Genomic DNA, 27988 nt, shown 5'->3' with positions numbered 1-27988 from the left:
AGAGACAGAAACCACAACAAAGAGTCGCGAGTCAGAACGACGCCTTAAAATCTCAACAGTTGGTATTCATTGCGCGAAGCATTGCAAACAATTCCGACCTTATCAACGTCAATAGGCGGTTGTAATTTTTTCTGATTAGTTTTCTTAAAGGAAAAAATCACAGCATATCAAACACATTTTCTTCTACAGGCTTTAATAAACCATTGGAACATTGTTGTAAATTTTTGGAATCAGTTACTGTACATTCAAATACCATGTCTAAAAAAACAAAGAAAAACAGACGTGTGGGTTTGTCAAAGTGTTAAAAGACAAAAAAAAAACAAAAAAAAAACTACAAGACTACCCGGGTCTATGTGGAGGAGAGTCGTCGAGGCAACAGTTGTGAAAACCTGCACAGTGTTCACTCGTTTCCGGAGTGGACAGAAACACATGCTAATGCGTGTTAACCCCGCAACTTCTTGCGAGACGCTTCAATATGTAGTTTACTCAATACATTCCTGAAAAGGTTCTGCTTCGTGAAACAAAACTTTAAACTTCAAAATTCTAATGGGAGACAGCAATGTGTCTTGTCAATAATATGTTGACTTTTTAAAATATTAAGCATTCAAATTTAACAAAAAAAATAAAAGATGCAGTAAGCCACACTGATGAATTTGATATAAGCAAATCAATTTATGAAATTGTTGTGGCCATCGGCCACAGTGCAGTGTTTCAGTATTCGCACGTGAAAGGACAGGAACAGGAAGTTGAGGAAGAACTCACAGATTTTTATATTTGTTGCAATAAAGAGGTACCAAAACAAAAAGGTCTCCTTTTTTTGCAACAAAAGGACTCAGTGAAGCACAGTTCTCAGACTTCGGCGCCATTTCGTGTTGCAATCCTGTAACAAAAGTACAGTGTACTCAATATCGTGTTTGAGGCAGAAAAAGAAATAATAATTCACATAAGTGGATCTGAAGCTGAAGGCAAAAATCTGAACTAAGATTCAAAGACCGAAGATGGAACTGTAAAGCATATGGAACACACACAAGCATGAAATGTCCGGTAAACTCCTGTGAAGAATGTAAACAACAGTGTTTACAAGCTTGTTGTCCAAACCATGTTGCACACAGTAACTGGTTCCAAGGATTTCCTATAAAAACGTTTTTGTTTTGTTTTTTGTTGAAAAAAGTTGAATCTATTAAAACAGTAAAAAGTCTCAGGGTGGACAAACATTAGCATTCTGTCGTCAACTTAATGTTTCTCAGGTTGTGGTGTAGCAAGCTGAAACCTTTATACTCCTTCACAGGACCCGCGGATAGTTTTACGTCGTTTCTCCACGTTAATGCATTAACAATCTACCTCTTAGGAAATTATTTTCAGTTCACACTGAAATATCTGTCGCTCAGTATGAGCTGTGATTTTTAAAAATGGCTACAGGAATGTGACGCACTCAAAAGCTGGGGAGCTCCATGTGTCTGAGATCCAGGTTGTGGAGGCGGTACAGATAAAGTATCAGATCTCGGATGCCGTCTCGTTTCCTCCGGACTTGCTGACGAGGGAACCAGCGTTCTAGGGACAGCGGCAGCTCGAAGTGCACCACGGGGTCCTGCGGGGCAGAGGCGGCGTTGAGCGCTCACTTTGAACACTCTTTTAAAGCCACTGGGGCGAAAAACGAGGAGCGAGTTTACCTTTAAAAAGCTTTCGACGTATTGCAGCAGGTAGAGGCCGCAGTCGCTGCTGTTGTCCTGAAGGGGGACTTTGCAGTGGGAACCTTTCATCTGGTCCGGACCGAATTCTCTGGACGAGCCGCGGCGGACTTCCCACTCTGACTGCAAGTAACTTGAGAGGCACGCACATGTCGTGACGTTACTAAACCGTGACAGAGGCGGCGTGCGGGCTGACGGGGGGGTCGTACTTACTCCCGTAAGAGTTTGAAGACTCGCTCGTGAAGGGAGAGTTTGAGAGAGTCCATGATGAGGATGCACGGCCTGCAGAGGAAAACAAGCCCGTCATTTGTCTCCACAGTTTGTTTTGGTTTCAGAGAAGTTTCAGCCAGACTGCAACATATCGACAACTATCTCAGCACATGTGGAAACACGAGGCTTCTTCCTGTTGAATTGGACTTTTTCCTCTCCAGTGTCACTTACGCCTGCTCATGTGGAATCGTTTTTTTCCTCTGTAAAAGTGCCTCGGCATGACTGGCGCTGCATAAATACAATCGAATTGTGTTTTTCCTGATACAACCAGGCATGCACGCCGAGAGCAGCACGCTGTAAACATTCAAACTCCTTTGAATGTCCTTCCTCAGACAGATACTGATCACATGTGATCCAGATGATGTGTCAGTGTAAAAGCCTTTGTGGAGAAGAATGAACAGTAAACACTCCGTCGTTGGCGTTGACCTAGTGGTACATGTGGAGTATTTACGGCAAACAGTGTTTCAGAAAAGTTGCATTTTCCCAACCGAGAATGAATTATTTCACTCTGGAAGCTGTTTTTTTTAATATCAGTTATTTACTAGTAATGGGAACGAAAAGCCAAAAATGCAACTAATGCGAGAACAGAACAGAACAGAAGGCTGTGATTGTAGTTTCCCCCCCAAAAATTCAATAATGTGTCCACACTCATGGAATCCAAACATGGCACAAACTGTTATGTGAGGTTAATTTAAGTTACATGTCGCGTTTTGGAAAAACGGTGCATAACATCTCCATTAAACAGATGTCAGTGATATTTGACTCCTTGTAGTATTCTATTTGGCTGCTGTCTGCGTCACAGGGGTCACCACAACTGGTCATTTTAACTTCCACTGTAGATTTCGTTAAGAAGCCTCTATCCTGTTAAGAAAAGTGACTGGATTGAAGGGATCCCAGTGGGGGTGCTCTGAATATCAAAGGTCGTCTCCAAAAAAGAAAAGCAGAAACATAATACACTTAAATGAAAAGGCTTTTTCTCCAGGCATTGAACTGGAAGTAAAATTAGGCTTAAGTTTCTGAAGAAAATCCCAAAAAGTGAAGTCAATAAGCCAGATGCTCTACCTGGGATTTGATTCTGGGTCCCCCGCATTCAAACCCAAGACTCCACACGAGACATCTTTCCAATGAAAACACTGAAACTTGGAGACACTTCGTAATGGTGCGAAAAGACGCCTGGCAAAGCTACAGCTTGACATTAGAGCCGCTTAGAAGTTTTAAACGTTCCTTCTAAATGCTGAATTATTTATGATCCTCATTTTACAGGAGGAGAAAAGGTGGGAATTTAGCGAGGAAATACTTCAATGAAGTGTTTTGGACGATTTTATGGCACAAGTGATGACGTCACAGACGATGTGGGGATCTTACACCAAGGATGTGCTTTACTTAAAGTCCTAGTGAAATGAAAATTTGACCTCCAAAACACTCTGGCTGTCGCTTCTAGTGACATTTTTATGCCAACTGGTCCAAGGGTAAAATGTTGGTCCGTCGCAATCTGCGAGAAAATAGCCGATAAACAGCGGAATTTTCGCTGCTGGGCGGAGCTTCTGACAACAATAGAGTGATGTCACTGGTTGTGCACACGCCCAAGTTGTGTTTACATTATGGCGGATCAGAGTTTTGACGACGAAGAGGCTGAATTTAACGATATTTCATCATCATCATCATCATTTCAAACCCAGTGATTGATGAAGAAGACACAGAAGGGTCGTTCTGCCATCGGTGACCCCGATTTGAACATGTTTGAGGAAGCAGAAGACGGTTCGTTCTCGATTCGTCCTCGTCTCCTCAGCCTCAGCAGCCGCCAGTTTTGACCGCGGCTTTGAGGCTCCTGACTTTTGGCAGAACGACCCGACTTCCTGGATCATGTCGAAGCGCTTTTCCGACTGCGCGGAATCACCGAAGATGAGTCCAGGTATTACTTGATCGTCTACTAGCCGCCCGAGCTAACGGCTAGCCGCTCCCGCCACCTGTGCTCCTTTTCTCCTCTCTCGGTCTCTTCCAGGCTCAATCTTTCGTCAAGGCTCATAAAACGCCGACTATAACTTCAAAACACTGTTAAAACTTCAATATTTAAGAGGGAAACAAGCCAATATAAACACAACAGATCGAGATCTGCACATCTCTTGAAGTCACGCTCAAGAAGGATTCCCCCGACTTCCTCGGCTGGAGATTCAAAACTCAAATAACTTTGTTATGCGACAACAGTGGTGGGGCAGAGTCGGAGAAACCTTATAAGTAGAACCCCAACTATCGTTTTTTGCAAAGTAGTGTTTTACATTTCACGAGGACTTTAAAACACAAGACAGCAGTGGGCCAGTTTGGTGTAAATCTGTATAATCTCAACAAGGTCTCAAGAGCTGCGCCACTTTTTATCACGCCTTCATTTCTTTTATCGTCACAACGAGGCAGCGAAAAGCTGAGCTCACCTCTTACAGACCGTCTTCGCCTGGCAGGTCCGCTCTGTGCAGTTCTACAAACAAACATGAAATTAGATCGAGCAGATGAATGCTGAGGGAGGGTCAAAAAACACAAAAAGGTTTTCTTACAACTGGACAATGTATCAAATCTTTGGTGGAGCCGTCTGGTGCTTTTTCTGGTAGAAAAATAAAAAAGAAAGAAACACGAGAAATTATAAAATTCTGCTCAAATATAAGTAGAAGACGAAGACGGCCTACATAATTAGGTCAAACATACCGGCCTGTGTGTTCACAGTGTTGCTGTGACTTAACGAAGGAGGCCGGTCTGCAGCGTCATTTGAGCTTTTACATCCTCGTGCTTCTTGGCTCGGCGACTCCTCGGCCTCATCCTGGCTCTTTGGACCAGCCCAGTCTTCATATCCAGGCTCGTCCAGTCCAGGAAAGCAAATGACGACTAAATACCAGTGAGCTCTAAACAGACAACGCAGACTACGAGTTCAGCAGCAGACAAAAAGAACCTGCACAACCACATGTTGGTTCGTGTGTGTGGAACTTACTCCTGGTTGACTGGGACAAAGAGAAAATCTTTCTTAAAGATGTCTACATGCCGTGTCCATGTCTTCACCCGCTGGTGCCGCCTCTGCCTCTGACAGCTAAGAACACACACCGAAAAAAAAACAAAAAGTAAAACCACACTGGAGCGTAACGTCATCGCCAGGCCAAAGACGGTGTGAGGCATATCTACTATAACAAATGACGCAAGTCGTTTATGATTTTCCACAAATCATCAAGTTGGGTGAAGTTTTACAGAGGGGTTATTAACTTTTCTTCACAAAGTGATATTACAGAATGACTGGAATATCACGTGAAGCTGTTAAATAGCCAATTGCTCATGAGATGGGACCCGAGGTCGAAGAGGAACGATCTGGTGAGTGTAGGGGATGCTTTTCCACTGCACATTTGTAAAAATTAATAAATCAATAAATAATCTTTGAAATTGAAATAAAGTCATTGAAAATAAAATTCATTTGTTTCCTTTAAAAGACTTTCAGAACTGAATGTCTTCCAAGCGTCGTGCAAACAAATCACATCCGACCACAATTTAAGAGTTTTTGTGACTTGATTTTGCTTTCTTTCTTTTTGCAAAAAGTTTAGGTTAAAAGTTGCATGGAGGTAAAGTGAAGTATGAAGCAAAACACAAACGTGTCGGTTTCATGAGCAAGTCGCCCCTGCTGAATTAAAGCCAGGGACACTTTCTTCTGTATGTGGCAGCCGGTATGTTAACGTGACGAACGGCGTTCGGGAGGCCACTGCTTGGAATCGGTACACGTCGACGCAAACTTCATCCAGGCACTTACGCCTCGTTGCTGCTGCCCTCGCTGGCGTTGTCTCTCCTCGTGAGCTGTTTGTAGAAAAAACTACTGAAGATATGCGTGCGCTCGGCCACAGAAGCAGGTGCATTCTCCAGAAGGAACCTGGTTAAAGAGAGGACATCGAGACTGTCAAAGAGGGAGCCTATCAAATTAAAGAATGATTGTCACAAGTTACAAAAGGGGTTGGTTTGGCATCTAGAAAATAAAAATAAAAACGTTGCTCCTCACTTGAGGTAAAAATCGATGATGACATCGTTGAGGAACTGCCCGTTGTCAAGGCACTGCAGGTCCTCCATTGTAACAGTAATCCCTCCTTTTTGAGGCGGAGGAGGAAACTGGATCAACCTGAACCGAGCAAGAGAAAGAAGAACAAGACGGCTTACAAGTAGAGTTCAAACATCAACACAATCAATGAGAAAGAGCTCAATTAGATCATCCACGTGTTTGAAGATCAGAGGTGGGCGACGGGGGAAAAGCAAGACTTGTTCAATTAATATATTAAACTCAATTCTGTCAATATTCTCTCATTTGCATTTTGTATCAATAATGATGATTGAAACTTGAAGACTGATCTGTCCTCCGAGAACTAACAACTAAAGCCTGGTTCACACGGCAGGATTAGAAAATTGGTGGCAGATTACACACACACACACACACACACCCACACACACACACACACGCACACGCGCGGTGATAAATAATCAGAGGTTTAACAGTTTTGGTCGTACCGTGTGTGTTGTGCAGCCACTCGGCAACATCGACACACCGCACACGAACCGATTTCACTCGCGAAACATCCCCAGGTCAGACTGGAAATCTCGCGAAATCAAACGTGATTCCAGAGTCACCAATGGCGATCGTTTGTGGTGTATTTTTTTTCCGGGAAAAAAAAACACGTTTTAAAAAGAAGAGGCGTTGGTACGTCATGACAACTGCTTTGATTTTTGGATTCCCCGCCCGCTTCCAGTCCGGCACCACTCCGCCACCTCGCTCTCTGATTGGCTACGCGTCACAGTCAGCAGGTAAAGTGTTGAATATCCCCGATCTCAGATCAGAGCGGTCCCGACATCCTTTCCGAGCAGACGAGAGCAGTTTTAACACCCGGCAGGAACTTCTGATAAGATTATCTTATGATGATCTGAGCGTCCTTAAGATTGTCGGAAGGAGAAAATCGGGGCCAAAATCGGCCTGATTATTCTGCCGTGTGAACCGAGCTTAACGTTAAGACAAGTCGCAGTGTCCGCAAGCATTAACTATACACATAAAGGTGAATTTTCCCGTTTTCAAATAAAAGCAAAGCCGTTGTTTTGCACGAGTCATATACATTGCATTTTGTTTGTGACTAATAAGAAGTGATGATTCATTTAAAAAAAACAGACAAGCAGCAGCTTACACAATCACAGGTCTGATGTCCATTCAAACAAATTGGGATTTTCAAATTGGGAAAGCCTTACAAAGAACATAAAATACACAAAGTGAGAGAATAAAAATGTATATAAGCAACAGACTGTTTCCAATGTGCTCTGTATAATTGGAGGGAGGTGTTATATTTCAGGTTTAAATGCTTTAACTTCCTTGTAGCAAATGGTAAAATTGCCAGGTAGTCGAGAAAGACTAATCTAGATTAATTATTCAAAGTAAAAGGGTTGGCTGCAGGTTGATCAAGATTTAGTCAGGCTGAGATTCTAGACTGAAATCCTTTGATTTAAATCCTTAAGCTTTAAATCTCAAGCAAAACAAAATTGTACAGCTTTTGTTCCCAAAGGAGAACTGTGTGTTCACCAACCAAAAGCACCAGACTGCACGAGAACCTGTGTGTGGGACGATGCAACTGACTTGCCTCCGGGTCAGACCCAGATGTTTATATTTAGTCCACTTGGAGTCTGGTTTACACACGGACACGGAGTAGGAGCCTTTGTTTCTTCGATGACACAGCGTGTACACCGGCGCTGGTTCCCTCTTCTTCTGCAGGAGGAAACACAATAAATAGATTAAAGGGGTGATATTATACAGTTTTTAAACACTTTTACATTGATCCGATCCAAAAGGTTATTCCCCCAAATCCTTCTTTTCCTTGATTTTCCCTCCATTTGAATATTGGATCCTAGGAGCTGCATTCAGAATCTGCTGTGTCTGTGTGAGCTGGACTGGCTCCGCCCACACAGCCCATCTTGGGAAGAGGAGGAAGTACTTCCTCTCATGATTCTATGTGCCAGAGCGGAGCTGCCTAATTGTGGGAGGAGTCAAAGAGAAGGCCTACCTTAATTGTGATTGGCTAAACCCCCGATGACACTATATAGGGTTTGATTTCTGATTGGCTGGTTGGAGCGACACACTTTTTAAAAACTGAAACAAGTCAGGGAGCGAGATGACAGACATTTTTCACTGCTGGGGCATCAATCCAGGAATGGGGACGATTATTACTGATGGAAAACCTTTAAAAAGTGAATTTGGCACAACCCTTTAAGGGCGTCACTTTAGGCGCCCTGACGTGACAACAGAGTTCAGAAGATGAGTCAGAGGGCATCTAAATTCAATTCAACTTTCATACGTCTTCAGTAAATTTAGTCTCCACAAGCTTGATGTGTGACTGCGCAACTATGTCCTTCTTCATATACAAACTTTACTTTTTCACCCATTTTTGGCGCCTGCTGTTAGCAGCAGCATCCGCTGCCGACGGCCTCGCAGCGCTGTTGACTGTTGCCATGGAAACAAACAACAAAACAGTAAATTGCATATCAAAGACACCAGCCCCGTCTCACGGTGACGTTAAATGGTTAGTTGGATCTCAAACTAACTGCTCCGTGTGCCAGTCAGACTAATCATTTCTGGTCTGAAGGATCAACAGGTTGATCACGATACTCGGTTCAATACTCCAGTTCTCCTGCTCCTACACATCGCACATCATTGTTGTCATCTAAAGAATTTGAGCTCCAGCACTTCCGAAGCCTCGAAATGGCTTGTTAACAACATCCAGCACCTGTAGCGACCCCCCCGGTTTGACCCCCGCATCAACATCCACTACATGCATATGATTGCAGAATTCATCCAGTTGGTCCGTTTGTTTTTGAGGCGCCGGCGTTGGTTGTCATTTTGATCATAGTTCTGGACTCTTGATTAACTTCTTAAATATTAAATGCATGGCAATAGCCTCAGATTGTTGATCTGCCGCCATGGGCAAAGTGAATTAAGGTTTACAAAATCAAACATAAAACACTTACCGCACAGGATGGATGTTGAGCTCCTTTGTCTTTTAGATCTACTATTGGTTCAAGGTTTGTTCCTTCTTTTGGTGCCGTTTCCGGTTCCAATGCCGAAGAAGTCTTCGGTTCTACTGACAGGGAGGTCTCCGGCTCCAGCACAGGAGAAGCTTCCGGTTCCAGCACCAGGGAAGCTTGAGGCTTCACCGCCAGGGGAGTGACCGGCTCCAGCGCCAGGGAAGCGACCGGGTCTAGTGCAAGGGAAGCGACCGGTTCCAGTGCAAGGGAAGCGTCTGGTTCCAGTGCAAGGGAAGCGTCTCGTTCCAGCGCAAGGGAAGCGTCTGGTTCCAGCGCAAGGGAAGCTTCCAGTTTTAGCACCAGGGAAGCTTCTGGTTCTAGCATCTTAGAAGGCTCCAGTTCCAGGGAAGGCTCCAGTTCCAGTGGTTCCATTGCCGGGGAAGGCTCCAGTTCCAGTGGTTCCAGTGGTTCCAGTGTCGGGGAAGGCTCCAGTTCCAGTGGTTCCAGTGGTTCCAGTGCCGGGGAAGGCTCCAGTTCCAGCACCGGAGAAGGCTCCAGTTCCAGTGCCGGGGAAGGCTCCAGTTCCAGTGCCGGGGAAGTTTCCTGTGCTAGTGCCGGGGAAGTTTCCTGTTCTACTGCCGGGGAAGTTTCCTGTGCTAGTGCCGGGGAAGTTTCCTGTTCTACTGCCGGGGAAGTTTCCTGTGCTAGTGCCGGGGAAGTTTCCTGTTCTACTGCCGGGGAAGTTTCCTGTGCTAGTGCCGGGGAAGTTTCCTGTTCTACTGCCGGGGAAGTTTCCTGTTCTACTGCCGGGGAAGTTTCCTGTTCTACTGCCGGGGAAGTTTCCTGTTCTACTATAGGTGAAATGTCAACTTCCACCACCTGTGACTCTTTCTGCGTCATCACTTCAGGTTCAATTGGTGCCGCGGGGCTTCTATGCCCATCAGAGTGAGAACTGCCCCGATCTTCTACATTCAGTACAGGGTCGTCACCCTTCACACCCAACATGAAGAGTAAATGAGAGTCGAGTCCAGTTCTACTCATCAGCTCGATGCTCTCCTCCAGAGACAGAACCGGGCTGAGGAATTCGTCCAAATTGCCAAATATGTCCACACATGGTCTCAGTAAGCGTTGTTCCTGTGCCATACTGTTGAGACACTCAATCTCCAGGACAGAGCGCAGTAAAGCCCCATTGATTCCCTCCAGGGGACACGTCAAAGTGAGGAGGATGAAGGGGCTGGCCTTTCCTATGAAAATTAAACATGCAAAGTACATATCAGCAATGTGCATTATGTCGAAGAAGAACTACCAAGAAATATAGCTTGTACCCGTTTAAAGAGGAACGTTTTATTGAGCGAGAGGAACTCATGGCTCACCAGCCTTTGTGGCTCCATTTCTTTTAAAGCCGAGCTGGCAGAGATCTCGCCGAACAGCAGTCGCAGCATTCTCGGTCACGAAAAACAGCAGCACAGCAGGGGGATATGGGTCCTCGTCATCGATGAAGCAAAACTCCTTGGCCTCCAGCTCGTACTGCTCCCAAACACTGTACCTTCTCAGCTCCCTCCTGTCGAAGCTCAGCAGCACCTCCATCTCCTCGGAAGCATCTGAGGACAAGAAGAGTCGGGAATCAGATGTTGCTTCTTCATTCCTCATCACAGTTAAAACAACACCTCAGCTCACACACAACACAAATACTTTCTTACTCTGTCACATGGGAGGCAAAGCATGAATAAGGCCGCTGGAGCTCGTCACATTACCCAGCATGCCTCAAGTTTTTTTTTTTTTTTTTTTATTCTATCCTTTTATTTCAGGAGGTCCAATTGAGATGAAGATCTCTTGTCCTGACCAAGGCGGCAGTCAGAGCAAGAATCACAATCACTGCACATTGAAATCAAACCAGCGAGCAGAGTATGAATTCTTTATAATATCACATCAATAATATTTTGTTGCATCAATGCAGTGTGTGGAGAATATTCTGAAAATTTGACCAGCTATGGTAACAGGAAGTTGGTTTTTTTGGGGGGGGTTTTAATTTTAGTTCACCACTATCCAAATCAGTCAAGACATTGTGTTGTTATACCGGCTCACAGGTATATTTGTATTGTGCAGAATAAGTAACTTCTTTAATAACTTTATTTAGCAATCAATAACAAAGTCCTTGCAATATTAACACAATAAATGAACCAAAACGTCTAAACAACGCATCAGTAGAAGTTCAGGCTTCAGGGGGATGATTGCCAAGTCCCGGGATTATCTTTTGAGAAGAAATAATGATTAAAAAAAAATTACACCATTTGTTCTCAATGTGGGACTACAGTTCAGGACATTGCTAACGCGTGTGTGTGTCTGTGTAGTATTTTCTGACTTTGGGCATCAAAGTTTGGGTTCAACTTTCGTGCAAAGTGATGCTCAGCCAGTGTTTTGTACAAACACTAAAAATAAGGTCACAAGGTGTTCCACCATTTGTGTTTATGAAATCTGTCGACACCAGCACTCAAATTTGTTTTCATGACTTTCGGCCCATCAGATATCCCATCGCCTCTCAGACCCGGGATCGGGACAAATTAAAACCACCTTGGTTCCCTGCAGGGGGAAAACTCAAGAGATCAAAGTGTAAAGGGGGGGGGTCTTTGTGGGACTAATCCACGAACACAAACACACTTAACTCACTGAAATAGACCACTAAGCTGTGAGCGGATGGCGTGTAGACAGCTGGACCAAAACAAGACAAGACGGGCTGCTTTTGTGTCCACGTCCACACAACTGAGACCAAAGGTCACAGGCAGACTGCAGCACAACACCTTCAGCTCACTGCAGCCGAGTCAAGAACCAGAAAGGGAGACAAGAAAAAGTCAATTTACCTTGCAAAGGGATTACTATTTTCTCTTTTTCTATCTGCAAATGGAGAGAAAGACACGTTACACTTTACACACTTAAACTCAAGATTTTGAATCAAGGACGCAGTGGTCTGGTTCAGGTTACCATGATGTCTCCGTTGGCTTTCCCATGGTAACCTCCACAGTGCAGGGCGGAGAAGGCCACCTCGATTCTGGAGAAATCGTCATCGTGGCAGGAGGGAGCAGCCATCAAATGCGGCATGACTTTCAACACCTACAAAAAACACAAAACATTGGGAATACTGTGTTGTATTGTGTCGAGGCCTAATAAGACAGACTGAGTAATGCACAGCGATCCCGCTGCGTACAATTAAGAGTAAATATGTACATATATGGCAGGGCCCCTTTAAAGAACTTGCTCATTTCTGTGACGAATTATTTGCCCGATCACTGTGAGAGCTACAGTGAAAAACCTTTTTCAGTGTTTTATAAATGAATTTGTTTTACCCCAGTTTTCCTCATCCAATTTCAACATTTAGAAGCAACATTAAAAAAAAAAAAAGTACTCAACTTTGGCGGCATCTGGTGGCAGTAAGAGGAAGTGCATATTAAGCGATAGAAATTATTGTACATCTTAATATCTGAATGATGCATTTCTTCCCAGAACAAAAATTCTATTGAAATCTCAGTCCAGTGAGCGCGTAACGCAGGGGTGTCAAACACGCGGCCCGGGGGCCAGAACCGGCCCACCAGACGATCTAATCCGGCCCGCCATGTGATTTTTGAAGTGTGAAGTATTAAAAATGAAAACTGACAGAGGCTGATCTAAAAACACTCGATTGGCAAAAATGACATTCAAAACCGCCCTTGGTCAGAATTTGACACCCCAACATTAATGCATCTGGGGAGGTCACATAACGCAACGCCTTTCACAATAAAACAATGAGTCCAATTTATGTGAAATGATACTTTAGACACGTAAGCTCAAAACAATTTCCAGATGACGACAAATTGTTTTAATCCCGAATACGATCTCCAGATACAGGTGACTGAGGGTTTTTTTGGTGTTCTTAAAGGAATATCTGATTTCCTTTAATATGTAAATTTCAGAATAGACTGGCAAATTCTTGCCGTTACAAAAGGATCAAAAGAAGGAAAGACTTTGACATTTGTCCATATCTGCAGTTTAATGTTATGTTTGACTTGTTGGGCCTCCAGAGGTCAGATTAGGTTGGATGCGGCCCCTCAACTAAGATCAGTTTGACACCCCTGGCGTAACGTGTAATAAACACATATATATGTACGCACACACAACAGTTTTAGTTCGTGTCGCCGCAAAACTGTCTTCACTTTTGGGGGGTCCGTTTAAACGACGTCGGTGTGCGGAGCCACTGTATCTGCAACGTTTTTAATCCCGGCTGCCAAGGTGGAAAGATTCTTTCATGGTCGTTATTCCCTCCTGCAGACTGCCGGAGGCGACGGAGAGCTCTTACTGCGCATGCGCTTCTCTCCCTCCCCCTCTCCTCCCTCCGCTCATCCAGTTGTAAACAAACATGGCGGACCGGCAGTAGTTTGACTCGCGGTGTGTATTCTAGTTTCATCGTCCATATCAGTAGTTTAATAGTTGAGACCCACCCCTGATAGCATCCAATGTGTCATCAGTCCATACGAATGCCGGGGTTTATAGTGTATTGTTCTCTGCACATGTCTGTGTGTTTTCATTACAAAATCAAGCAACAGCGCCCTCGTGTGGCACGGCATACTTACTACATCGTTGTCCGTGTGTCGGCTGCTGCAGCGTAAACACACTCTAATTCTATTAAAACAAACGTATCAGTGTCTCAAGTTTGGATTTGTTCCAAGAGGAGTGGTCCGTTTTTCTTTTATCTTAGCGTGCACATGAAAATTAAAGCTCCTACCAGTGATTTGTTTTGTTTTCAATCTTTCTTTTGCATAGAACTGTTCAGTTCTGGTCTTAGTTCTGTCTCTCTACAGCCTAAATTCTTAGCTGATAAAGTTTTGCAGCAGTGTTATAGTCATCATGCATCACACTCAAAACTCTTATGGTACTTTGCTTATTAGGGTATATTTTCTCAATTACTTGGGATTCCACCGAGATATGATGTTATATTGATAGCTTCAACAGCTTAAGCTGTGTGATCATATTAATTTGACAGTTAAACAACCAAGTAACATCATTGTACACGTTTACGAAATTAGTAAGACACATGTACGTGTTAACGGCTGCAGGATGCTTGTTGTGCATGTAATTTGTCTCTGCGGGTCACTGGCTGCGATACCGGATTAAAACAGTTTCAAAAACAAAACTATTCAAACAACAGGTGGCATGCCGGGCACCTCGGGGGAGGAAGCAAAACCTCATTCTCCCCCACGTCACCTCTTAAACACCCTTTGTGATGTCACTTTAATCTGGGCATCTGTTCAGCTTAGTTCAGAAATCGGCATGAGATCTTTGTCCACAGCGATATAAAAAGTGAAACAACTTGCAGGCGGGGACTGTGAACAGTCCAGATCGTTTCTGAGGTGGGTTTCCAACGTAAGAGACATTTTACCAACCTCAATGTTCTGCCAGTTGGACATTTTTGTCCGTCTGGGCGCCGCTTTCTGTGAGGACAGTCCCCGTATCACCGTGTCTCCCACAGTCACCCGCCTGTGGGTCACCTGGATGCGTCGGGAAACATTTCCACTCTCCTCGTCGTCACTGGACAGCACAACTGAAACGTATTCAGAAATACATGAATAAAACGGGACGACTGTGAATTTATAATCACACCCTGACGACTTGTGCTCTGGGAGCCAGTGAGAAGTTCAAGGAAAACTACTCCGGGTGGAGTCCAGGTGGGGGCATGGGGGCCTTTCTGAGTAGTTTTCAAGCTATGCTTGATCACGCATGCTTCAGTTTCCTTCCAAAGAAGGGAAACATGTAACTCGGGCCGACTGGTGAGTCTGAATTGCTCGTAGCTGTGAATGTCTGTCTCTCTGTTTGGGTTAGGATTCCCCCGACTTCCTCGGCTGGATATTCAAAATTCAAATAACTTTGTTATGCGACAACAGTGGTGGGGCAGAGTCGGAGGAACCTTATAAGTAGAACCCCAACCTCATCCCCCTGACTGCCTGGTACTCTTAGTTCAGCATTAATTATATTATAATATCAAATCTTAACTGTCATTTTTGCCAACTGTGCCCGTTTTGAATAGTTATGAATTAATGGTCTTTGAAGCACTTTTGCATAAACCCACATGGACAGTGCTCTATAAAGAAAGATTGATAATGGCACAAACATTTTCGGATTACATACTTCTTTCAAATAGAACTTTCTCCGAATTAACACCACAGCTGTATTAAGAGTTGTATTAAGAGTTGTGACTCCAGTTGATTGCTAAACCGCTGAACTGAGACAAAAAAAAAGCTATAAATCAATGATAAAGATGGGTTCGGGTAGGAAAGGTAGTAAAAAGTACCGCCTACTGCACGAAAATGGCCTTATTTACACGTTGACAATGGGCTCTCACGTTGATAAAAAACTGAAGTATAACCTACTTGTGCTTTCCCTGCGACAGAAACAAACACATCTGACTGAAAAAGCAGCTCCCACACACGAAGACACCAACGTCCCTCCTGTGAACTCACTGGGTTCAGAGGCCTTGGCTTCAGTCATGTTCTCCAACCTCGGCGCAGATCTCGGCGCAGACCTCAATGCAGATCTTGGTGTAGACCTCGGTGCAGAACTCGGTGTAGACCTCGGTGCAGAACTCGGTGTAGACCTCGGTGCAGAACTCGGTGTAGAACTCGGTGTAGAACTCGGTGCAGATCTTGGTGCAGAACTCGGTGCAGAACTCGGTGTAGACCTCGGTGCAGAACTCGGTGTAGACCTCGGTGCAGAACTCGGTGTAGACCTCGGTGCAGAACTTGGTGTAGAACTCGGTGCAGATCTTGGTGCAGAACTCGGTGTAGACCTCGGTGCAGAGCTCGGTGCAGAGCCTTGTTCGGGGCTCTTGATAATGTTGCCAGAGCTCATATTGGGAGTGTCGACGGGGAGAAGGACCGGTACTTGATCGTCTCCTCCCACAGTGAACTGGACAATGTTGCAGTCCAGGCTTTCAGGTTCTGCCTGTTCACAAGTTTCGGCTGCAGGTTCCCCTTCTCCGTCCCACACGTCTCCCCCGCTGAGGCAGAGGACGCTCCGGCGGTGGCGTTTGGGGGTGCTCGTCCCGTTGCACTGTGATTCCGAATTATTTCTTTTCCTCCGCTGTTTGGGACACCACAGAGAAACGTGTGTTATTCAAGGTGTGCGCTCAACATGAATATCAGTTTTATTTTTAATGAAAGACCTTCAAAAACATCCGATTGGCCCTTTTCTGGGTGGAAAATAGTTTGAGAGTGTTAAATGAGCCAAAGGACAGGTTCACATGGACAGATCTCGACTCTGTGCTGCTTAAACTGAAAACAATTCACCCCAGACGTGGGAGACTTAAAACATTTTTTTAAAAAGATGGTTGCTTTTAAACCTTTTTCTTGCCGTGATGATAAATTGGTGCAGATTTAAAATTAATTGACATTTGAAATATATTTCATTCTTCGTGAAATCACAAAAATCACACAAATCATTACTGCATTCTTCTCACAATTTTAGGTATTTTGTCCAAACTTATATCCCTTTTAGTTCTATTGGTTAAAATATGACTTGACAGGGACTTGTTGCTGCAAGAAACTTAAGTTTCTTGTACTTTGTAGAAATTACGACAAACATTGGGAACAATTTCAATTTCTCACAGAATGCTGTCTAACACGGAGGTGTCCACAGACCAAACTCAGAAAGAGTTCAGCTTGAAAATATCACGGAATACATCCCACTCTGGAGTTTAAACACCAGCTCAGAGGTCGCCGACCCTTTTGGAACAAGTGTTACTTTGAGGCTCCAGAGCAACACAAAAAGCTACTTGACCACCAGCTTTTTGAATTATTGTTTAAAATCACACCGTTTGACCACTGAACACGTCCTCAAGGCTCGGAGTTGCATTCCAAACAAAAACAAAGTTAATCCAAGAAAGAAATGCTGCTGCTTGTGACCAAAAATGTCTGAAGAAAGGAACAACAGCTGAGTAGAGAAAGACATTTCAAAGACACCTTTCACCTCTGCTGAGTGACTTTAGTATAGTTTTGCATATGTGGAACTCATCGGAACAGAAATTAAAAGTTAAATATCTTTTCATTTCGGTCCACAAACACAAGATGCAACTTCTTCTAAATGACGTGAACACACCGTAAACCCCGAGGCAATGACTTTATATATAAGGTTAAACAAAGCTATACCACATTACCCAACTTGTATGATCTAATTATTTTACATGTGATTTTAAAAAGTGTTTGTCTTTAATTTACCAAGTTAATATAAATGTGATTTCTACCAAGTCCTGTAGATATTTTGTCAGCAAACACAGAATCCAGATTTTATACATAGTCCCGTATTTTTGGACTTTCTATGAAATGTGCATAAAATACAAAACTAGATGCCCGATTGGAATGCGAGTTTATAAGATGTCTAGTGAAGATTTCACCGCTTATTTAAAAGATGTAGCCAACACGACGTTTCTATGTTAAAAGACGTACAGTACACCAGTTGTTTTGCCTCTGCAGAAATGGATCAACTCTAAAAAGCGGTACATACCGAACTGTGTTGTACGTCTTGTTCAGACTCAGTCCTCTTGTCGTTGATGCCGGCGGGAGAGAATTGATCCCGGCCGGCTGCGTCTTCGGACGGCTCCCAGCTCACCGATAGGTCACAATCTGTGCAGGACAAGCAACGGGTCAACTGAGGTCAGCCTCACATTGCTGCACACACACCACACTAAACGCAAAGTGTGAAACAAAAAGTGTTTTTTTTTTTTTTTTAATAATTAACGAACGGGATATGCAACCGCAGCGTACAAAATAATCTGGCAACAAAACCAGATACATAAACATTAAAAGGTGCACTTCTATAGGCATTTAATTCAAACGGCCAAATATTTCAAACATGATTTGCAATATTCTTTGAAGTTATGCAAGTCGAAAATGTAACATATTTTATAAGAGCAGAGAAAGCTTTATTAAATCCAGAGGCCATAATGACAAAATTATATTTAGAAACTATTTGGACTTCTTTACGAATGCAGAAACTGACAAAACAAATCGTGTTTTAATTATAGTAGTCGATCTCCATTGGTGAAACTCTTTAACCTGGTAAAAGGAGAATACAGGCAGAAATATTATTTCCAAACATAAACAACCGAATGAAGGAAACTAAATTACGACTGTTTGCCTTCACCCACCTACAACTTCAGCGAACTTGTCTTCCTCTTCATCTCTGCGGTCCTCATTGCTCTTCATCATCTCTGAATCTTTGTCCACTTCATCATTTGAAGAGTGTGTCCTTCTCCTGAGGTTAACTCTTGGCATAAAAAAAAAAACAAAAACAAAAAAAAACACAATTATTCACTGGACGTGCTGCACACTTAATTCTTCTTATTAGACAAGACATTACCCCAGAATTACATTCTATTGCAAAATATCCAGGCCGGCACCAGAATCCTCCGCTCTGTGGGGTATTATTCCAAATAATATCACCACAAACTCCACATGGAAAACAGCTGACCAGGCCAGGCGCCATTAAAAAGTCGTTCCTTCTCATCTAATTGAAAACAAACGGATGAAATGACCCTTGTTGAGAAGGCCTCCCGCTGGCTTTCTGCTCATTTTCATACTTTGGTAGGTAGATTTTTTTAACACAATCCAAACTGAGCCGACAGTTTTGTGCAGCGAGGAAAGAGTCACCAAACCTTTTCAAGTAAGCAATCCTAATTCAGTCACGTGCTTAAAGTCCTAGTGAAATGAAAATTTGACCTCCAAAACACTCTGGCTGTCGCTTCTAGGGACATTTTTTTATACCAACTGGCCGAAGGGTAAAATGTTAAAACACGGCAATCTGCGAGAAAATAGCCGATAAACAGCGGTATTTTCGCTGCTGGGCGGAGCTTCTGACAATAATAGAGTGATGTCACTAGATGTGCACACGCCCAAGTTGTGTTTACATTATGGAGGATCAGAGTTTTGACGACGAAGAGGCTGAATTTAACGATATTTCATCATCATCGGGCATTTCAAACCCAGTGATTGATGAAGAAGACACAGAAGGTCGTTCTGCCATCGGTGACCCCGATTTGAACATGTTTGAGGAAGCAGAAGACGCTTCGTCCTCAATTCGTCCTCGTCTCCTCAGCCTCAGCAGCCGCCAGTTTTGACCGCAGCTTTGAGGCTCCTGACTTTTGGCAGAACGACCCGACTTCCTGGATCATGTCGAAGCGCTTTTCCGACTGCGCGGAATCACCGAAGATGAGTCCAGGTATTACTTGATCGTCTACTAGCCGCCCGAGCTAGCAGCTAGCCGCTAGCGGCTCCCGCTAGCCGCACGAGCTAACGGCTAGCCGCTCCCGCCACCTGTGCTCCTTTTCTCCTCTCTCGGTCTCTTCCAGGCTCAATCTTTCGTCAAGGCTCATAAAACGCCGACTATAACTTCAGAACACTGTAAAAAATTGGATATTTAAGAGGGAAACAAGCCAATGTAAACACAACAGATCGAGATCTGCACATCTCTTGTCATCACGCTCAAGAAGAAGGATTCCCCCCGACTTCCTCGGCTGGATATTCAAAATTCAAATAACTTTGTTATGTGACAACAGTGGTGGGGCAGAGTCGGAGGAACCTTATAAGTAGAACCCCAACTATCGTTTAAGTAGTGTTTTACATTTCACTAGGCCTTTAAACGGAGTGAAGCTGTTCTACAGCGCCATGATTATTCTCGCCACTGAAGAGATTCCAGAGGAGAGGAACCTGGGACGTTTGCGGGAAGGCAGAGGATCCCAATGGCAAACTTAGAAACAAAAAGATGGAACAAAAACACAAGAGCAGTGTGTCTGCGGCGCCAGACACACATCGTTTGACTGGAGACGTGACGATCCCACCCCGTCCTCAAAGATAACGCGGCTTATCTTGAAGAAGGCCTCTCAAGATTTACTCCCACTTTACTGTACTGAACAGAAAGGCTTCGGGAAGTGTCAAACACATTATCTTCCAGAGGCCACATTCAACCCAGTCTCCTCTCTAAGTGGGCCTGACTGGTGAAATAATGTCACAATAACCTTTTACAATTAAACTTTAAAGCTTTTCTTTTGTTGTTGGGAGAGTTTATGTGATGAAAATGTCTGTACTTTTTGCAAAAACCAAACAATTACGAAGGACAATGACTAAGATCGCAAAATAAAGCCAATTTTAGCGAAACCTTGTGCTGCAAAATACAGTGACGTGTCCAATAAGTTATTGAATTATGCAGCTTTTACCAAACTCACCCTGACAGCTTGGCTTTCGGGCTAATGCTAGTGCACCCACAATGATCTCAGGGTTTCAGTGTTGTGTCTGATATTTTAAACACATTCCTAAGAGGAGCAATGTCCCCCCCCCCCCATCTGCTTGGTGGTTTGGTGGGCCTGGCTGCGTGAAGTATGTGCGCTTTTATATAAACGTGAACTGTTCAACTTTCAGTTCTTATTTATTTTGTTTGTCCATCACTTTGGTCCCTTAAACGTGCAACAAAGAAAGTTGCTTGGTTGGTCGGTGTTTGGTAAATGTTGCATAAAAAGGGGGTGTGTGTGCAAAAGTAAAGCAACAAAAAGGCACAACAACTTCATGGAGAATGAATCAAAGTGTGTGATGGGAAAACAATCACCAGTCCATTGATGCACACCAGTCGGCACCAGGGTTGCCAGATGTGACTCACCGTTTTCAGCCTAAACAGCATAAAACCCACACCCTTCAATAAAAACCAACTCAAATCAGCCTGTGTATGAATCGAGTTAAAACCGTAAAACTATTAAATGTGTAATAAAAAAACACAAACTCACGAAATGAACAAAGCTAAAAAAGTGAGAGATTTTGGCTCCTCAATTGGGGGATACCGCCGTATCTGGCAACGCTGGTCAGCATATGGATTCAATGTCAAGTGGTTGTTAAATAATAGCGACAGAATCTAGACAACATGACGAGGGAAAGGAGGAGAATGAAAAAAAAAAAGAGCTTTTAACATTTTGGCGGAGGCGCTTCTCCGTGACGTCAGTCACACGTCGATGATGACGCAGTCGCATGTAGAAAAATATCTGAATTGGTACCACATGTGAACCAGGCCTGGATCTGGTGGAAAAAAATTGGAATTGGAGCTTTGAAACAGGTCAGATATGAGACACTGTGAGCAAAAAAAAAAAAAAAAAGGGTCTGAATTGGGTCGCTTTTCCCTGCAGTGTGAACGAGGCTGAAGTTTAAACTGCTAAATCAGAACTACATGCCAATGCTGATGTTCCATCATAAAATAAAATGTATCTCAAGCTGCTGGATGTTCAGGCCTTTTCTGGTTCCCTGCTGCATCACAAGACTTGAGGACGTTGCTGCACTTCACCAAACAACCAGTTTCCACACCAATGAGGAAAAAACACGCTGCTTTGTGGTAAAATGACAGGCGGCAGGTTGACTACCTTTTGGAGGGTGGAGGAGGGGTCTTCTGCCCCGCCCTTGGAGTACTGCTCCTTCTGCCATTGCTCCTGGACTCTGTCTCGCTGCAGGACTGCACCGGGGACCTCGGCCAGGCCGCCCCTCGCTTCCGGCTGCTCCGGGTGAGGAGACCCTGCCTCATCCTCTCCACGTAAGCCTTCCCCGGTTCCGTCTTGAGGACGTCGGTTAGGAGCAGCAGCGGCGTCCTCCTGACGTGGGGGGGGGGGGGGGGGGGGAAGACAAAACGTTAACGTTCCTCAAGCTCGGTTCGCCGTAACGCAACATCGCTCCTCGGTCATCGCACACATGACTTTATAGAGACCGGCTTATCGAGGGGGAGAGGTTGGTGAGTGCAGATAAACAACATGGGAAGTCCAGATAAGCTTTTCAAACTCATCTCAAGACACATTTCATTCCTTGGTTGTTTTTGTTTTTTTTCAACCCAGCTTGAGACTCTGCTTCTCTTTATATTACCATTTTATTGTTTGCTCTTTATGTCTATTCATGTACAGCACGTTAGTTTCAGCCGTTTTAAAGTGCTGCACAAATAAAGTTGAGTCGTGATGCACAGAGGCAAAACAAAGTTATGCAACTTGTAGAATTCATACAACAACAGTGCTGGAAAGTTTGCTGTAGCATCACTTTGTCTTATTAAATCTTCACCAACGACTGAATTGAAAGAAAGTAATAATCCAGATCTATAAATGAGATAAATGAGGTCTTTTCAAATGGCCAATGTCAAACATTGAAATAGTAAAAATGTGTGAACATATTTCTAACTCAAAAACTATAACTCTTAAAAGAATATTTGAGGATACAAATGTAATCCCAAATCCAGAAAAGCAGAATGCATTGACGTGACTGAGAAGGGCAATTAATTGCAGGGTTTTTTTTTCGTTTTTCAAATTCCCTTTGTGGTTCTGTTGCCAGCGACGTGTGCCAAAGAAGTTCGGTCAGGAAGAGTGATGCAATGTCTAATGAATACCCACCTGGTGGCGCCACTCGCATCTCATTAGCTCAACTGGGTCAGACAAGATAAAGGGAGCATCTGTGATGGTTTGGAGACGCTTCAGTGCCGAGGACACGGTGACTCACACTGGCCTCCAGCAAGAGTCTTTTACAGGGAAATCCTTGGTCATTTGGCCAAAACACAAACTGTCATGGTGTTAAAATGCCCCCCTCACAGCTGAAATGTATATTTTGTATACATTTCAGTTGTACATACTTCTCTAATCTGTATCTAACATCCTTTTGACAGACAATAAAAACCTTCAAACTTGTATATGGAAGCAGCCGTGCTGTTTGGGATCAGTCGCTAAAATATTCACATGTTCTTCTTGAATAGTTTGAGATTTTTCTTTTCTTCTATTCCATGTTTGACATTTTTCCTGTTATAGTTAAAAGATCAGCAGATTTGGCAGGTTTTCACGGCGGGATGCATGGCGACCCGTCAGCGACGACCCGTCAGCACCGGGACGCCAACAAACTTAACTTCTGGTGACGAATTCACTCCAGGCCAGGGATTCCCAACTGCTTTCTTCAGGGACCCAAATTTCTACTCATGTAAATGTACCCCCAAAAATTGAAAGACCCTCAAAACATTGATTTGAAATAGTTTCATTTTTTTTTGGATGAGGAGCTCCTTTTTTTCCTGAGGATAAACTCTTTCATTCGCCAGTTTTACACCTCAAAAGATGCATTCAGCTCCCATTTATTCTCCGCAAGTCACATTCTGCTTACCTTTGTGTATTCTGAAGACAGGATGTTCAAGTTGAACATGCCTATACCTTTAATTAAGAGTCTGAGACTTTGATCACAGCCCCACTAGGATTCGCTGACTTAAACATGAAAAGTTCAGAAACGGGAAAATTCATTCCAAACTATAAAGAGGAGGCTTTTCCTTGCACGGGCTTGTGAAAGCCTCTTAAACACCGAAGTGTCGGGGGCCCCATCTTGTGTGTGCTTTTAGAAACTGCAGTGAATAAAAACCGGTGAGTGAAAGCCGAGACGCTTCTGCTCCGGCGGGGCAGAACAGCGGCAACCAGGTGAGTCGTGGCAGGAGGAGGCGGGGCGGCCGTCTCACCTCGTCATTTCCGAGGAGATCGTCGCCGCGTTGCTGCAGTCCAACAGCATGGATCCATTTTTGGGCTGCGAGTTGTGTCTCAGCTGGCAGCCGGCAAACGCGGTCCACGAGACCTTGTGGGGGAGGAGGAGACGACGACGTGTTAGCCCCCGGCGGCCATCGCACCGTTCGCACGGCGCCGAGCCATTGCTGTACCTGTCTTTCTAACTTCTCACACTCTGATGAGAGACGCGCCATGGGGAGTCCGAGTGGGTTTTCCATCTAAGATTCACAGGGTGATAAGTTATCGTGCTCCTGTTGAAATGAGTTTAACACGCAGCTGCAAGAAGCTCGCCCAGCTGCTGCGCCGAAAAAAAATGAAGTGTTAAAATGAAGCAAACAAGCTTGAAGCCTTTCAGCGAACTGAGATTAAAGCCGTTAAATCAATAATTTTTTTTAAATAATCACCTAAAGCAGAATAAAGGTCAGTTCTTTGAAAGAAATGCAACACCCCTTATAAGCAGATAAAAAAAAGCAGGTTATATCCACATATAGATGTAAACTAAAGTTTGGTGGAAATATGAGCCACTGTTGCAGGAAGCAGCCAATTAAATTCACTGTAAACTTTTGACTACGCAAAAAGCCTGCAAGCAGCTGCTTACGCCCTCAAGCGTCCCACTCGTACAGCAGCGAGCGCGAATGCTGATTGCGATGGCAAAAGAGCAGGCGTGTAGCAGCGACAATCAGGGAGTCAAACAATCCCAGTTTTACAATCAACTCCTGATCAACACCAGCAGCCATAAAGCAAGCGCCCCCCCACACACACACAGCAGGCAGTTCACCAGCACACAGCAAGTTTGTCGGGAAGTCGGAACGGCTGAGTCAAGCAGTGCACAAGTACCAGATTATCCTTTTTGAGTGAGAATGGGATGGTTAAGGCTCTTCTTTGCTCCATCATGGTCCTCCGTACGGCACAGCGACAACACTGGAGGGAAAGAAACAAGAGAATAATGAATGGAAAGACAAACCGTGTGTTGTTGTTGTTGAACACTGAGACAAAACACTCGACAACATTTTTTTAATTGTTGTGATTGTTTCTGACTGGTTAATCTATTATGAATCAATTAAGCAAATGTTTTGATTTTGAAGGCGGCAGCCATGGTTGTAATTTTTTAGCGCATGTAGTTTATGTCTGCAAGAGTTCCTTCACCCATGACGAGATACAACAACCTGATGAACTGGGTCAAAAATCAAACTTTATAACACAAGTTTTACAAATGTCCTCAGGGTAAAGCAGAGTTTCAAGGCCGGCACCGATAAACGAAAATACAGCGCAGTTTCAATGGACATCAAAGAATTGCAATCTATAGGAGGTTAACATAATGAAAACGTTTAGAGCTAATTAAAATAACCAACAAGTGACAAAGAATGGTTCTATATTCAGATGCATTTTATACAAATCACTTCAGTAATTCAGCCTGTAATACACTCTACAGCCATGATCAGGAGTGTGAATAGACGCCACACTGATCTTATTTCCTCAACACTCTTTTTGCCAAAGCAAAGGCTCACAACCTATTGAAAATACGTCAAAGTGGTATCCTCATCGTCTCATATCTTAAGCAACTCGGTTTTCAAATCGATCATTTATCTCGAGCCCGTTTTCCCTCCTCATGCAATAAGAATGCGGGCGGCCAGATATTCATCAATGCAGAGAAAGCAGGTTGTCACAGCTCTAGAGTTTCCTTCCACAGAAAAACAAAAAACATCAAGTCCAGGCTTGAAATTAAAAGTGGATTTGAATGTGAGTAGATAGTATGCTGCAGGATCTCAGGTGAACTTGTAATTATCTTGTTGCGTATTGTGATACGATTTGCAATAAATACAAACTCCTCTGTATATGATGTATATCTTTCATTTGTACTTTCTCTTCTTGGACTCAATCTGAACAAGACGCGACTTCTGAATACTTTGGAGGCTTTGCCTTCCGCCACCAGGTAATAAAGCAAACTATGATCAACTACGTCAACATGATCTCTGCAGTAGGCATCCATGGGATTGTCAAAATATGTTGACATGGACAGAATTAATGTGTATAGCTAATGTTGAGATGAGGACCAGTGGTGGCCTCGACAAGCGGACCAGGGATCAGGAGTTTGCAGGTTTGAGTCCCACACTGGAAAGACTGTGTGTCCCTGAGCAAGACCATTTAACCCCAATGTGGCTGCAAACTGCACCCTACAAATACATTAAATAAACGAATGCAGAAACGTACCACTGTGGATACGAAATAAGTTTTTGGTCAAACTTTTGTTTAGACGTCTTTTGTTCACCTACAATTTGTGGCAGCAGTTAAAACGAGCCTACAAACGATGATCGATTAACGCAGATTGATCGTTTGAATCCAAACCCTGCAGGGAAGCCGGCGCGCCGCCAGGGCTCCAAACACTGGTCATAAACAAACCGTGCGCGTGAGAGAAGATCCGCTCGAAATCACAGGAGTAAAACCACAGAGGAACAAGGTGTTTTGTTCTTTATGGTGTTATTTTCTTTAACGTCGGAGCTTGATGAGGAACCTTCCCTCTAAACTCCCTAGAGCCCAGATGTTTAGTCGGACCCCCCCCCCCCCCCCCCCCCCCCACCCCCCGGGAGAGAGCCGGTGGGTGGTCGCTGTCTCGCCGTGTCATTTAGCATTAGCTCCATTAGCTCCAGCGTGTCAATCCACCGGCCACACCGCCGCTGGAAGAGCTCGCCACGGCCACCGTGTCTCTCGTGAGCCTCGGGAACGAACTGTTGTTGCACGCGAAATCAAACGAGAGGCGCGAGTCGCGCAAACAGCCCAGAGGTGCATGTTTTCTTTTGTCACTGGGGCTCCGGTCTGAAACATAACACGTGTTCCGCCGCCAGGTAAAACAAAACATCCAGCCTGGACTGCAGTCGCAAACTCCTCCACACGCGACGCCCATGGCTGTTTAAATGCCCGTTTTTGAGCAGGATTGTAAACGCAAAAGTGAAAACGGGGGGAGGAGGGGGGGGTGGTTAGCGTTAGCCACTGCCGCTAGCCGTGTCCGTGCTTCGGTTGGTCCACGGAGCGAGCCGCGCGGAGCCGCCGCTTACCGGAGGCCGCTTATGGAACGTCCACGCGCTCGAACCGACGCGGCGGAGACGATGGTTTCCCCTCAGAAATCTGCAGTGGCGCCCCGGAAAGGCAGAAGGAACATATTTCCCTCCTCAACCCGATTTGTGCGCTGCACAGGAGCCGCGGTCCTCCGCAGCAACATCCGCCGAGGGCCGGAAGTCCGTCCAGGGGGGGAAGCGGCTCGAGAAGCGGAGCGACGCCGCCGAGGGTCCGGAGCTACCACATCCAGAAAGACGTGGAAAATAACAACTGTTGGTTCTACAAAAAAAACTAAAACAAAACAAGAGCTTCTTAAAGTTTCACAAGCATATTTTCTATTTGTTGTGTATGAATGTGTGATAAGACTAATAAACTTACTACTCTTGTTATTTCTAATTGATGTTTTTCCATATATATATATATTTAGTGCAGTATCATATGGTTTTGTTTCTCTTCATTTACGGTTCTCTTAATGGTAAGCAAATAGAACAAGTGCATGTAAATCATTTTTTTAGGAATTAGTTTTGATGAAAAGCTCAGTTGAAAACCACATAAGAAGCTCTACAGAGATGTGTAAACTTGGTGTGACTATATGGCCTGCAGGAAAACACTCCTGATTTCACATATATATATATATATATATATATATATAGACTGCTCAAAAAAATAAAGGGAACACTTAAACAACACAATGCAACTCCAAGTCAACCACACTTCTGTGAACTCAAACTGTCCACTTTGGACGCAACACTGATTGACAATCAGTTTCACCTGCTGTTGTGCAAATGCAATAGACAACAGGTGGAAATTATAGGCAATTAGCAAGACCCCTCAATAAAGGAGCAGTTCTGCAGGTGGCGACCACAGACCACTTCTCAGTTCCTCTGCTTTCTGGCTACCAGGAGACAGGCCAGTACATCAGGAGACATGGAGGAGGCCAACAACCCAGCAGCAGGACTGCTACCTCCACGTTTGTGCAAGGAGGAACAGGAGGAGCTGCCAGAGCCCTGCAAAATGACCTCCAGCAGGCCACAAATGTGCATGTGTCTGCTCAAACGGTCAGAAACTGACTCCATGAGGGTGGTATGAGGGCCCCACGTCCACAGGTGGGGGTTGTGCTTACAGCCCAACACCGTGCAGGATGTTTGGCATTTGCCAGAGAACACCAAGATTGGCAAATTGTCCACTGGTGCCCTGTGCTCTTCACAGATGAAAGCAGGTTCACACTGGGCACATGTTACAGACGTGACAGAGTCTGGAGACGTTCTGCTGCCTGCAACATCCTCCAGCATGACCGGTGTGGCAGTGGGTCAGTAATGGTGTGGGGTGGCATTTCTCCGGGGGGCCGCACAGTCCTCCATGTGCTCGCCAGAGGTTGCCCGACTGCTATTAGGTACCGAGATGAGATCCT

At 44.4% G+C, this 27988-nt stretch overlaps 1 protein-coding gene across 1 annotated transcript; it reads right to left on the bottom strand.

Moving 5' to 3' along the window:
* Nucleotides 1–204: 204 nt before the first annotated feature.
* On the bottom strand, nt 205–26656 carry LOC308131636 (uncharacterized protein). Its single transcript, XM_080498429.1, has 23 exons — nt 26577–26656; nt 24361–24444; nt 23676–23741; nt 23481–23593; nt 21382–21606; nt 18133–18251; nt 17490–17608; nt 15452–16070; nt 14378–14535; nt 11946–12074; nt 11825–11858; nt 10340–10567; nt 8970–10210; nt 7589–7713; nt 5977–6093; nt 5734–5850; nt 4933–5028; nt 4653–4846; nt 4505–4551; nt 4385–4428; nt 1902–1970; nt 1671–1821; nt 205–1588 (listed from the first exon to the last, which is right to left on the bottom strand). Exons 2-23 carry the CDS (start codon nt 24415–24417, stop codon nt 1433–1435), a joined length of 4224 nt encoding a protein of 1407 aa, XP_080354555.1. The 5' UTR covers nt 24418–24444; nt 26577–26656; the 3' UTR covers nt 205–1432.
* Between the last annotated feature and the right edge of the window lie 1332 nt (nt 26657–27988).

The sequence above is a fragment of the Blennius ocellaris genome, assembly GCF_963422515.1.
Source record: "Blennius ocellaris genome assembly, chromosome: 6".
Lineage (NCBI taxonomy): Eukaryota > Metazoa > Chordata > Actinopteri > Blenniiformes > Blenniidae > Blennius > Blennius ocellaris.
Note: the sequence above shows the minus strand (reverse complement) of the source record. Positions and strands in the feature narration are given on the sequence as shown.